Consider the following 12,475-nt stretch of genomic DNA (forward strand, 5'->3'; position numbering starts at 1 on the left):
AAAAAATCAATAACTCTAAGTAATGTTCAACATTATGTAAATATATTTCCGTTTGAGTCTGTATATTCTTTATTATATTTTTGCAATTCACATAAGATTGCTATTAAGATGACTTTGTTTGGCTAGTAAGGGCACTAGCAAATCAAGGTTCTCATTGAAAGGCACGTTGAAATCCTAGATGACTCAGAATCCCTTGAGCTTGAAAGAGTACCTAGAGCCAAGAAACTAGGCACAATAAAGGAGCCAATTATTACAACAAAGTCAAATGCACCCAAGAAACCAATGGCAACTAAGAAGCTAGCCAATAGCCATGAAGCTGGCTGCCAAGAAGCTAGGAATCCCTCGAGCTTGAAAGAATACCTAGAGCTAAGAAACTAGGCACAATAAAGGAGCCAATTGTTACAACAAAGTCAAATGCACCCAAGAAACCAATGGCAATTAAGAAGCTAGCTAATAGCTAGGAAGCTGGCTGCCAAGAAGCCAACAACAGCTAAGAAGTCACATGTTGCCAAGAAGGCACTTGCCAAGAAGCTTGCATCTACAACCAAGAATAAGGAGCCTTCATCTAGCATGTGTAAGAGAACAATTGAGGAGATGATACCAAGGAGATAGCTAGCAAGAAACAGAATCTTGGTGATGAAAAGGCCCCATGCCACCACAAATTTTTCCAAAAGCATCTTAACAAAGGGAAAGTGAAGCTCACAACTCCCAAAGTGCACCTAAAGGCCCCCAACATGTCGCACTGAAGTCCCCATAGAGGGAAAGTGGAGCTCAAATCTCCCCCAGAAGATCCCCTGATTCAACAAGCAGGTAGCCAAAGTCTAGCTCATCTCCTTAGGGACCTTGTAATATCCTGACTCGGCCCTAGGTCATCTCCTTAGGAACATTGCAACTAGGGATGTATCAAACAAGGCACTTGTTAATATAGATAACTCTTTGTATTCATCAAAACTCAATACCTACTTGATGATTTTTGGTAATTTTTTGAGTTTATCTCACTCTCTTTAGAAATGTTAGATTTTACAATTCTCTCTATTTCAATTACAAGCATGCTAATCGTTTGCAAACTCAAACACTAAAAAGGCAAATGGAAAAGGTTATATAAAAGAAATAAGTTTAATTCTTTGAAAATCTTACAATGCCTCCTAGGGAATTTGAAAACATGTATATGCTTTTTTGCCCTTCCTCCAATCAATTCACCATTTATCTCAAACTAAGATCTTGTATGCATAGTTCACAATAAACTTTGAAGTGCTTCTATGGCATCTACCAATGTTTATTTCTTGTTTATTGACAAACATATTTGATCCCCATCCCTAAAGTATACTATAACTCTAAAGTTAACATTGCTTTTCTTAGAGTCCAAAGGTATCCATGAACATTTTATCTTCTTCCATCTCCTACACTGGAAAGAAAGATGTAGTGTTTGCTTTGGAATGTTGTATGTTGATGGATACCACAAATAATCCTCTCTTGTATTGTAGCATGTACATGCATGTATGGAGTTAGTCCCCCATCTTGAAGACACACTAGAAAAGGAAGCCATGGAAGACGAATGCTAAGGTATTGATGAGAAATGAGGTTGAGATAGAATATGAATATTGCAAAATTGAGTTTGGAGAATTTTGGGACAATCAAATAGTGACAATTACGAGATGAATATGTGTAAAAAGGGTAAGAAGTACAAAAACTTCTAAGTAACCTGTTGCTTTGATTTGTAATTAAAAGTAATCTACTTTTATTATTTTCAAGTGACTTTAAAGTACTCCACTTTTCAAAAAGTCACATCAAGGGGTTGAAAGTAAGGAAAAATACTTTTAAAAAAAGACATTGTGAAGGACAAATTAGTTGGAATTGCCTTGTGAGGAGGATAACCTTTTTGTTGGTCTTAGAAAAAATATGGTCGAATTAGAAGAGAGTCAAATGTTACATTGGACCACACGTGGCAGTGTCCCATGGGCCTATTCACTAATCTCATCATTAGTGAATGCTAATTAAAAGGCCATTTTTCCCTCAAACTCGAACGTAATGGAAAACTATTAAACTCATAACATTTTTAAACCTTAGTTATTCTACTCTTTTATGTATGTCCAATCCCATTGGTTCACATCCTTTATTATTCGAAGTCGAGATATACACTCATCTAGCAATAAACACTCCTCTATCCAATCAATCACTCATTTATCCATAAAAAAGAAAAATGTAAAACAAGGCTCCAATTCTAGATAACTCACCTACTCACATATCGTCTTATAGTGCTCGTTGTTCTATGCTTACGAGTGGCTCTATGATTCAAGCGTGATGGCTGTCGATCCACTATCCCATAGCCCCAACTCACTCCATATATGCTCCAAGGCATTGTGAATGAAGAGAAGAAAAGGAGAATAACTTAAATGATGGAGAAGATCTTTTTCAATAGTCCATCATTCTCTCACACACACTCCCTCACTTTCTTTTATCTCTCGAGCTATAGGCAAGAAGAAGAGCTCTCAAAGTTGGCATACATGAGTATAACATCTTCTATTCAATGTTCAACCTTTTATACATGGACCCAATTTTAGGATTTTTCCCCAAAAGATGGGCACCCTACCCCTTTCTTAGGCTCTTGATCAGTCCTAATAGTGCATGCATGCATTTAGCAGCTTAATCATAGACTCTCTCCTAACTAAGATTGTTATAATTCTAATCTGGCTCTTTGTTTTACAAGTGAAATAAAATGTCTTTTGAAAAATATTACAAATATTTCAATTTGATGAATATCTTCCACATGCGTTTGCCAAATTTATCCTAAAAATCCTTGTGCTTCTTTTCTTATTCATCTTCAAAACTAAGATTAACATTAATTCTTTCTCGAGTCTCCCTTGCCACATCAATGCAAGCAAGTCCAAGGCCATTAACTAAGAAGGATGTAGAGCTACCTAGCATCACTAAAGTACTATTGCCATGAGGGTTGCAAACCAACAAGGACATGGTGAACACCAACATGAAGGTTGCAAACTCCACCCTTGTGGATGGAGTGATCGATGTGCAATATAATAAAGTTTCAAAGCCCAAGTTAGAAATGGTTGTTGTGTGGTAATACTTGAATCAAAGAAAGGTTGAATATTGTTTGAAAAATATGATACTTTCATGGAAAGCAAAGAAAGTGCATTTTTAACTTCTTCGTGTAGCATACTTACAATTGTATTGAGAATGTTTACTAACTTCCTCCCTATATTGGTGGAGGTGAACAACTTCTTTGATGGACAAGCCTAGATCTAGTCATCACTAGCTACATTAATCACATCACATAATGCCACATAAAGAAATTAATAGCTATACCAATGTGCCATGAAAAGTGTTGTTTCATATGATGTGATAAGTGCAACAGCCACACATTGTGATGCCTCCTCTTTGTTATTAGAAAGATTGATAGCTATGTCATCATGCCATTAAGGCTATTGCTCTGTCTAGTGCAATAGTTGCATGTCATGACTCCTCTTTTTTTCATTAGAAGTGTAACCTTTATCTCATTTGTGTACTAGTGTAAGTTACTAAATTCCATGACTCATAACTCGATCTAGTGTCTAAAAAATTTATGAAAAATCCTCCGCTTTGAAATCCTGTCTTTCATGGTTCATAAAAATTGCAAAATCTTTATTTATTGCTTTTGACGAGGTCCAATTCCCACCTTAAATTTGCTCTTCTCCATGTCTTTTCCACACTTTAACAGGCTTTAAATTTTGCTCTCAAACAACGTGATAAAAACATAAAGGAGGCACCCCTCTTAATATAGCAAGCCCCATTGCAGCTCTCTTACACCTCAAGGATTGGCCCCTCGATGCGCTGCTAACACAAATAACATAGTCGTAACAAGCTCCACTCTTATTTTAAACGATCCAGGAGATAGATATTTCCTCACTTGAAAAGAATTTCTCAAGGGAGACTTTTAGTGGACCTTTAACTTCTAGAAAACATTTTGATACATGGTGGCATGATTTCTACCAACACGAGCTTCATGGACAACCAATTTAACATAAACTTGCTTCTTAACATTTTGTTCAATAGCCATCAACATTTTTTGCACATGATATGGTGTTATCTTCACAAGGCACAAGAGTGCTCTTAATCGATGTCACAATCGTCTTTGATAACCATATTCTTGTGAATTGACACAACACGCTTGGTCCTAATTTCATAGTATTCTTGATTGACACAACATGCTTAGTTTTAAGCTTACATGGTTGAGAGGCAAAGGGTTTGGACACATAAGGATTAGTGACTTTCACAACCAAAACACAAATGATTTCATAGAACCACCCGAGTAGCATCCCAAATTGTTTGGAAAAAACAAACTTCACAAGAGCAAATTTTTTCACATCTTGTTTATTGATAACTTGAGTAGTGATTATGAACAACCAAGGTTTAATATGAAATGGTGGATACCAATAGTTCTTAAGAAAAACCTTCAAAATTTGAAGAAGAAGGCTTAAGACCCAACATTTGTAGAACTTATAGTTAAGAAAATGGCAAATAATGATAAGTTGATTCAAAAACCCCCCTCCAAGTTTTTGCTATTTGCTACCACAATGACTTGCCTAAGAGGTGTTTGTATTGGCTACCAAAATGTTTTTTGAAGGGATTGATCTTCAGGTGCGCTACATGTAAGCTTTTAAACCAAAGTTTACATGGTTGAAGACAAGTTTGTGAATAGACACCATTTCAATGTTTGAATTCGGTTAAATTTCCTATGTAACACCATGCTTTTGAGAGTATACATGATAATAATTCCCTAACACTTGTCTTTATAGAGAATTATTGCTTTGGCTCGTGAAAATCTTCAAGAATTTGCAGCTTTCAATGGTTTGAGATGTGGGAATTGCCTTGATATAAATATTTTGTGTCTAATTCTCTATAGACATTGCATACCTTTATTTCCCGAACTCCTTCTTGAGGATAATAGAGTGTAGTCTTTAAACACTTCCATTCTATTCAGCCTTGCGAGCTTCGCAATGACACCAAGTGCGCGAAGGAGAGTTAGTGGGCCTGGATGGCCCAGGTTCCAGCTAGTAGAGTTTAGTCTTTAGTCTTTAGTCTTTAGACACTTCCATGTGACATTGTGAGGATTCGGTTGGTTGTAAGAGGTAATATTCAAAACCTTGAAGGTTTTGGGTACTCTTGTGGGTTTGTGATAAATTTTTCAATCTTTGCTTCGCTGTCCCCAATGAGACTGTCAATGGCGTTCTATGAATATGGGAATGAGAGTGAGAGAGAGAGAGAGAGAGAGAGAGAGAGCACCTCTTTCACTGCTTTTCGTGTCTGAAGAAACTATGAATCTGCAAAAATCTGGCATGTTGCCAAGCTAGATACACCCTGCAAAAAACCAAGCCCTCTTCCACTTCACCCTGATGAAATTGGCTGTGCAGGGTAGAGAAAGCGAGGGTCACTGATGTTCTTCTGCAAGTGGAGGATCAACTCCGGGGCTGGGAGGGGGGCGAGGTGGGCCGCCTCCATGTCGGCCACAATCGTGGCAGTCTGATTCTCGGAAAGGAGGCAGAATTGCTGCAGTGGCAGCGGCATCGCATCATGGATGCGCCACCACGTCGCATGGGCGGCGTCACTGGCAAAATTGCGGAGCTCCGGGATGTGCCAGCTGCAGTCGTAGTCCCGGAAGCACAGCCATGGCTTGTAGCCCAAGAAGTGCAGGACGTGCAGCTGCTCGGGTGGCCTCGTGGCCTCAAACAGCCTCGTCTTCTCCTCCAGCTCCTCCTGAGAGCTCATATTGTAGAAGTGCTTCAGATAGTTCATCCTCCTTGGTAGTCTGTGCCACCATGTGAATATCTCATTCAGGAACCCTTGGTCTCCTCCATTGTAAGAGAATATCACCTCAATTTGGCTCATCAGGTACTCGAAGGTGCATTTTGATGGCTCTATCACCATCACCCCTGAATTGAACACAAACCTGCTATTTCCTGAGGCAGAGATCTCTTCTTCATCAAACAGGAAGTCAATGTTCCTCAGCACTAGTATGTCAGCATCTAAGAAGATGACCTTCTTGTAGTTTGTCAGCTGCCAGAGCCTCAGCTTGCTGTAATTCCATTCATTGTATGTTTCAGGGTCAGCTTTGGGGTTTCTTATGCGGTTGATTTCAATCAGTATCCAGCCTGCCTCTTCCAGGCCTTGCCTGTTGTAAGGGGAGATGTTATCATCCACCAGTATGACCATATCTCTTCTCGAGCCAGTCTTCCTTATGCTCTGTGCTAGAGCTATGGCCCCACATACATACATGTCAGCCGAATGCAAGATCGTGGTATAGGCTTCTCTCCTGGCTTTGTTTGGGTTGTGGGCTGGCCTTTGGACTGCAAAACCCACAAAAGGTCTTCATTGCTTATAACAAGTAGAAAATGGGTTGTCAACTGTGTATTTTCCTTTGAACATAATCAGCCAGCAGATCATGATCCTAAACCATGAGACAGATGATAAGCTTACACGGTCAGCTACTAGATCATGCCCTGACTGTGCCATAAAACTTTAGCTGATTTGTCATCACAAACACATGCAAAGCAAGATGACAGAATGCATGCATGCATGGACCACTAAGCTCTGGTTAGCAGGACTATGCATATTACATGATTGCATCAAGTTAAGCTTTGGGATCCTGAGCAGTCAAGGCCTGATTGTGGTGTCAACTGTGTTCCAATTAATGTGTTACATATTGCTCTTATGAAATTGAATGCTTCTGACCACTTCAATGTAAAATCATCACAAACATCAAAGCAGCAATTATATGGTAGAACATGGCTTACATGATGTTTTCAAGGGCACTGCAAGCTCGCAGGATCCCACTGGTAGATTTAGCTTTTTTCTAAGGTTGGGATGGTTAACTGCATAAAGCCAGAGATCACCACTCCGAGACACCAGTTCTCTGCAAGTGAACAGATTGGGCAATGGGGGGCACTCACTCATGAACAGTACATGGGAAGCATTTGTATGTGTCGCTAGGCTTGCAGTTGTGAGCTGTAGATGGAGTCTGGAGACATTTCTTGCCCATTCAAGGGCTTTATCACAGGGTAACTTGGACAGGATCACATCCAATGGGGTCCTTATTTGTTCAGGGGAGGGCATGGGAAGAGACGGGCACTTAGGCACCTCGTATACTTCCTCTTCATCGATCCATTCAGGATACAGATCCTTCCATGTCAAACTCTTGTTTACAGGATCTAATTCAAGCACCAGAGGCTCTAAACCTCCTGTTAGAGCCACCCACATCTCTGCATCAGACTCTTCTTCATCAAAATTGAGCAACCCAAGCCTCATCTGCCCACTGGGATGATCAATTCCTAATGATTCAATCAAAGTTGTCAGGTCTTCCCAATAGGGAAAGTATCCATAATCACTTGATGATGTTTTCTGTACTTTTGGCCTCTCTTCCTTGATCCTGGATTCTTTCCCTTGGAAACTCCCCCACACTAACATCATTTCCTTGGCACGCCTGGAGCTGCAGATAAATCAGGATTCAGCAATTCAAGTCTAATAGCATTCCTTATTTGATCAATTGTGATCCTACACAGACAAATCATCGAATTGAAACACAAAACTCATTTCATTCCTCATTTGATCAACAACCTTTTCAATGTTTGGAGTCATAATCCCCATGGTGTTTGCAGTGTTCATTTGGAAACATATGGATTGGAAATGCCCTCATGCTTATATATACAAATGCAAACCGTGGAAATCTGTAGATCATCTCAAGTTCACAATGCACATGAAATGGGCATATGTCACTTTCCTGCATGCATGCTGCAAGTTGCATCTGTGTACTATGATTCCCATGCAAGCTCCTGCACATGCTGATCGAAAAGGGATTTACCTGGCATTCCAACGCTGCTGGGCGGTGGTGAGGAGATCCCGCTCAGTCGATTCAAATGGAGCAATGGGGAAGGTGACTGTGAGGATGCCAGTAATCAACAGGAGCCAAATAATTACAACTTTCAGGGAGGAAGACCTTAAAATAGATGGCAACCTGCTGTATTGTGCTCTCCCCTCTCTTGCAAAGAAGCGATTAATATAATTTAACTTTTTCCTACCACCTGCAGTCATGTACTCCCCTAAAAGATTATGAATGTTGTTTCTTGCTGTTGATGATGACCATGTCATGTTAGTGAGGTGGGCATCACTAAAGTGGTCAGGCTTGCCATTCTCCTCGCTTTCTCTGTTACATGCCAGTATGCAAACACAGTTAGAGTACACAAATCTTATGTAATGGATAGAACAAATACAGGTACAGCATTTGCGCGAGTCATATGTATTTGATGCAGCAATTACAGTTATGGCATTTGCACATATCTAATGTATTTGATGTAGCCAATTTCGATTGATTAGTGCAGTAATGATGCATCATTTCATGAAAACAAGCCAACATGCCAATTGTATCTGAGGATCTTTGTTCATCTAAGATCAAAAAACATTATGAAATAAACCTCTTTGCAGGCATCGGAAAGCTAATTACATACAATCCAGGATGTATTTGAATTCACATACAAAGCATGATTGACAAACCTTAAACCAATCCATGACACTAGCATTTTGCCTAGCAGGCTTTAGACTCTAGACTCACAGTAGGGATACTGGTATGGGGCGATTATATCTGCGCTGATCTTGATTGATGCTAGAAGCTGCTGAAGATCGCATTGCATTAAAACTCCTTTGCTTCTTCTTCTTCTTCTTCTTCTTCCTCCTCCTCCTCCTCCTCCTACAGTCCTCTTCTAAACCCCCTTCTTTCTCAGGGAATTACTTCAATGCATGCACACTAAGCACAGGGTTTTGCAAATCACGAATTCATCCACTGGAGGTTTAGAAATCAATGAGCTTCTCATGTCATCATAAATTGCATGTCTGGTTGATGGGTTATGTGAATTTATTGCAATTTTTCCTTTTCCCCTAAGCATGAGCAAAATGTCAATTCTTAATTATAGAAGCCAATGGATCTAGTTCAATTTTTCCTAGGCACTTCTTCTACTTGGGTTTAGGAGAATTTGGGCATTTCCTTTTTCCTTTTCTCTGTTCACCTTACACTGTCAAACCTACAGCTCTCTCACCGAGTTTGTGCGCTCTCTCTCTCTCTCTCTCTCTCTCTCTCTCTCTCTCTCTCTCTCGCAACAAGATGTATCACCTACCATATTACAAATCGTTATAGATACCTCTCACTTGATTGAGGACACCCATCCATTAGGCACTATGTCAGCTTAGGTTACCTTTCTATTTTGTCCCATACCAAAAGGTTGATTAGCACTCCCACATAAACCAATGATAATGAGTTAAAGCAATTCCATGCTCTAATATGATTGTAAGCATCACCATGATGTTTCAACAACTATCTTTGTGTAGGCTATGATGCATGGCTTACTTTTCCCCTTGGGCTCATTGCTTCGTGGCCAATGCTATTGTAAGGGAACATCAAAACATGCACCCCCTTTATTTTGGTAACTCTACAAGGCCTCCTCATGTGCATCATAACCCTCATGCCATGACTTTTTAGAAAAGCTATAATGCACCCGCTTCATAAGTGATGGAGGAACAACCAGCCCCATGATTAAAGATGAACCCCTTTAATCATCCCCTTTTACCACTCAATATGGAGGTCCACCTACATGTACAACCCAACATATATGGTGACACGTGTATACATGAAGTTTAGTGATTTGATTTTCTCGTCAACTTCCACGAGAATAGAAGATCATGCATCACAATCAACTTTTGAATCTTCACTTACTCGAAAAGCTATCCTTGTCATCAAACAAGTTCCATTACGAGTATTGGTCATCAAATTCATCACATTTTCTAATTTGACAATTTGGCTTAGTGTTCAATTCATTCCTTGTGCCAACAAAAGATCCTCAATAGCCTTGCAAATAATAATGAGACTTTAAAAGTTGACTTCTAGTAGCATGCTATGTGTTTGCATAAGAATAGTTACATATGCGTGCATAAAGAAGTACTTTAAAAGAATAATTTTTAACTTGACAACATTGCAAAACAAGTGTTTGCTATTTTGAGAGCATTATTAATTATTAAGGAGAACAATTAAAGTTTATAAAAGGATTGTGAAACAAAATTCACATTCAAAATAATGTTGTTGGTTAATTTGTAAATGCTTTTGAAGATTGAGGTTTAAAACACACAAATGCTTGCTTCATAAATTCTTAGATAGGAAAACATTTGCATTCGTAAATCCACATTCAAAATAACGTTGTTGATTAATTTGTAAATGCTTTTGAAGATTGAGGTTTAAAATACACAAATCTTAGATAGGAAAACATTTGCATTTTCCCATTGAGACACATATTAAACATAAAGATTTATATGCTCCATTAAAGTTCACAAAGTATCATTCACATTACGTGCTTAGTGCACTAGATACCGTGTCATAACATTTATTTTATTCATGTGAAAATGGAATATTATATTTTTATTTTGTATTTTTTCATTATTATTTTTGATTCATTGTACTATAGTGACTTGTCACACTAGACCTGGTGGATAGATGGCAAGGAGTTAATGTGTGTTGTGTTTCTATTAGATCAAGTTATGGTGACTTGTCACACTATGCCTGGTGGATAGATGGTAGGGAGTTAATGTGTGTTGTATTTCTATCAGATCAAGTTATGGAGATGCACTTAATTGTATATTTATTAGTGGGGCACATTTGCTACACTCGATTAATGATATGCAAGAAAGCAAGCACTTGTGCTCAATGTCAAGAAGGTCCATATGGTGAATATGGAGTTACTGATGGAGAGCCTATCCCAAAGGTATTATGACATCACTACTTTTGGGCTATATCTATATTTTATGGGTAGGGTACCCATGCATGATGAGTTCACTAAGTGGTTTATTAGCACCTAACAAGCCCACTCTGTAGCTTGTCTACTTCAAGTTTATTGGCATTGGTTTAATTAGGTTCTTGTGGGATCACATGATGAAAGAAATTGGATCCTTGATTGCTCAATTACTTTTAGGGGCAATCTTGTGCATGGCCTTCAATGGTCGGCCACTTTCTTCCCTAAAGATGTCTTGTTGTCGAAGTGCCCTATTTGGATCACCTTCCCCAACTTGCATGTAGTTTTCAAGAATGAAGTTAGAGCCATTGCCTTAGATTTGGACAAAGTTTTGTATGTTCCACCGCTTCTTGATAACCCTAAGGGGGAGAGGCATGCTTGCATTTTGTGGAATCGAAGGAGTGAATTGCATGATCTAATTGAAATACATGACAAGTGGGGACTAGACCTTGTTTGTGAGGTTCGATTCTCCAAATTCCTAGACATGTGCTGTGTGCAATCAATCTAGCCACTTTGCCAAATCTTGCCCACAAAAGGATAGCAGCACCTATAGGAAAAGTAAAAGCAAAGTCAGACAATTCAGTGAGGGGACAAGAAGATGGAGAACAAGCATGATAATGCTACTAAACCAACAGTGGCCAATGTTGCTCTAGCTATGATTCTAAGGGGTGGCCCCTTAATGTGCTTGCTAGTAGTGGCAGCAATCAAGCTTCACAAGGCCAAAGGGTCCTTTAGCCTCTTAACCCCAACAAGGAGAGACTAAGTAGAACTGAAAGGGTAGGGGGCAAAGAGAATCAAAACAATGACAAGTTTACTGAAGTCGAGCATAAAGGTTCTAGCTCTAAGATTTCCATCAAGAAACCTACTAGAGGACAATAGAATTTTACTAATCTATACTCTCCTCTTGCTGATGCTAATCCCTTGCAATGAAGCCTTCATGGTCAAGGCCTCTCACAAACTCCCCATACTCACTTGGAATGCCTATGGTTTGTGCTCTAAGGAGAGGCAAAAGGTGTTGCAAGCTATGATGTAGAGGTGTAAACCTAAAATTGCTAGGGTTCAAGAAGTTAAGCTTGATAGCTCTAATGCTGCTTCTATCAACATAACTAGGCACTCTTGCTTTTCTAATGTATGTGAAAGAGGGAGATAGGGGCTCTTGATGTTTGTTAAGCAAAGTTTTCAGCCTAATGTATTGGCTAATGATGGAAGGGGAAATATCCTTGGGATTAGAATCCTTGTCTTGGATGAAATGCTTGATTATGTCTCAATGTATACAGAAAATGCTTCTAGGCAGAGGGATGACACATGGATGTGGCTCAAATCACATGTCTCTAGCAAGAATGTGATCATGATCAATGATTGGAATATGATTGCATGTCATAAAGATTGTTCACATGGCTTAAGGAATATGGTTGATGAGGAGAAGAGATCATGAAGTGATTTAACATCATCTCCCCAAATGGTTGATATTGCAATGCTCCTAATGAAGAAGGACAAAAGGTGTGTGATGTGACACAACCAGCACCTAGATGTGACCTAGAGAGGAGCACAACTTGATCACTCCTATTTAACTTAAAAGGTTGAGTGGGTCTCACTTGATTAGAGGTATCGGGTCCTCTCTGAGTACTTGGAATTTGATCATACTCTTGTCATCATGA

The 12,475-nt window shown here is 39.3% G+C and overlaps 1 protein-coding gene across 1 annotated transcript; it reads right to left on the reverse strand.

The window, feature by feature from the left end:
- Window positions 1–5,238: 5,238 nt before the first annotated feature.
- Window positions 5,239–9,063, reverse strand: LOC148038287 (putative UDP-glucuronate:xylan alpha-glucuronosyltransferase 3). The gene is made up of 4 exons (XM_087670357.1): window positions 8,597–9,063; window positions 7,850–8,191; window positions 6,786–7,477; window positions 5,239–6,338 (listed from the first exon to the last, which is right to left on the reverse strand). Exons 1-4 carry the CDS (start codon window positions 8,668–8,670, stop codon window positions 5,380–5,382), a joined length of 2,067 nt encoding a protein of 688 aa, XP_087526483.1. The 5' UTR covers window positions 8,671–9,063; the 3' UTR covers window positions 5,239–5,379.
- Between the last annotated feature and the right edge of the window lie 3,412 nt (window positions 9,064–12,475).

Source organism: Lygodium microphyllum, chromosome 3 (genome assembly GCF_053477565.2).
Source record: "Lygodium microphyllum isolate KBCC chromosome 3, Lygodium_microphyllum_v1.1.10, whole genome shotgun sequence".
Lineage (NCBI taxonomy): Eukaryota > Viridiplantae > Streptophyta > Polypodiopsida > Schizaeales > Lygodiaceae > Lygodium > Lygodium microphyllum.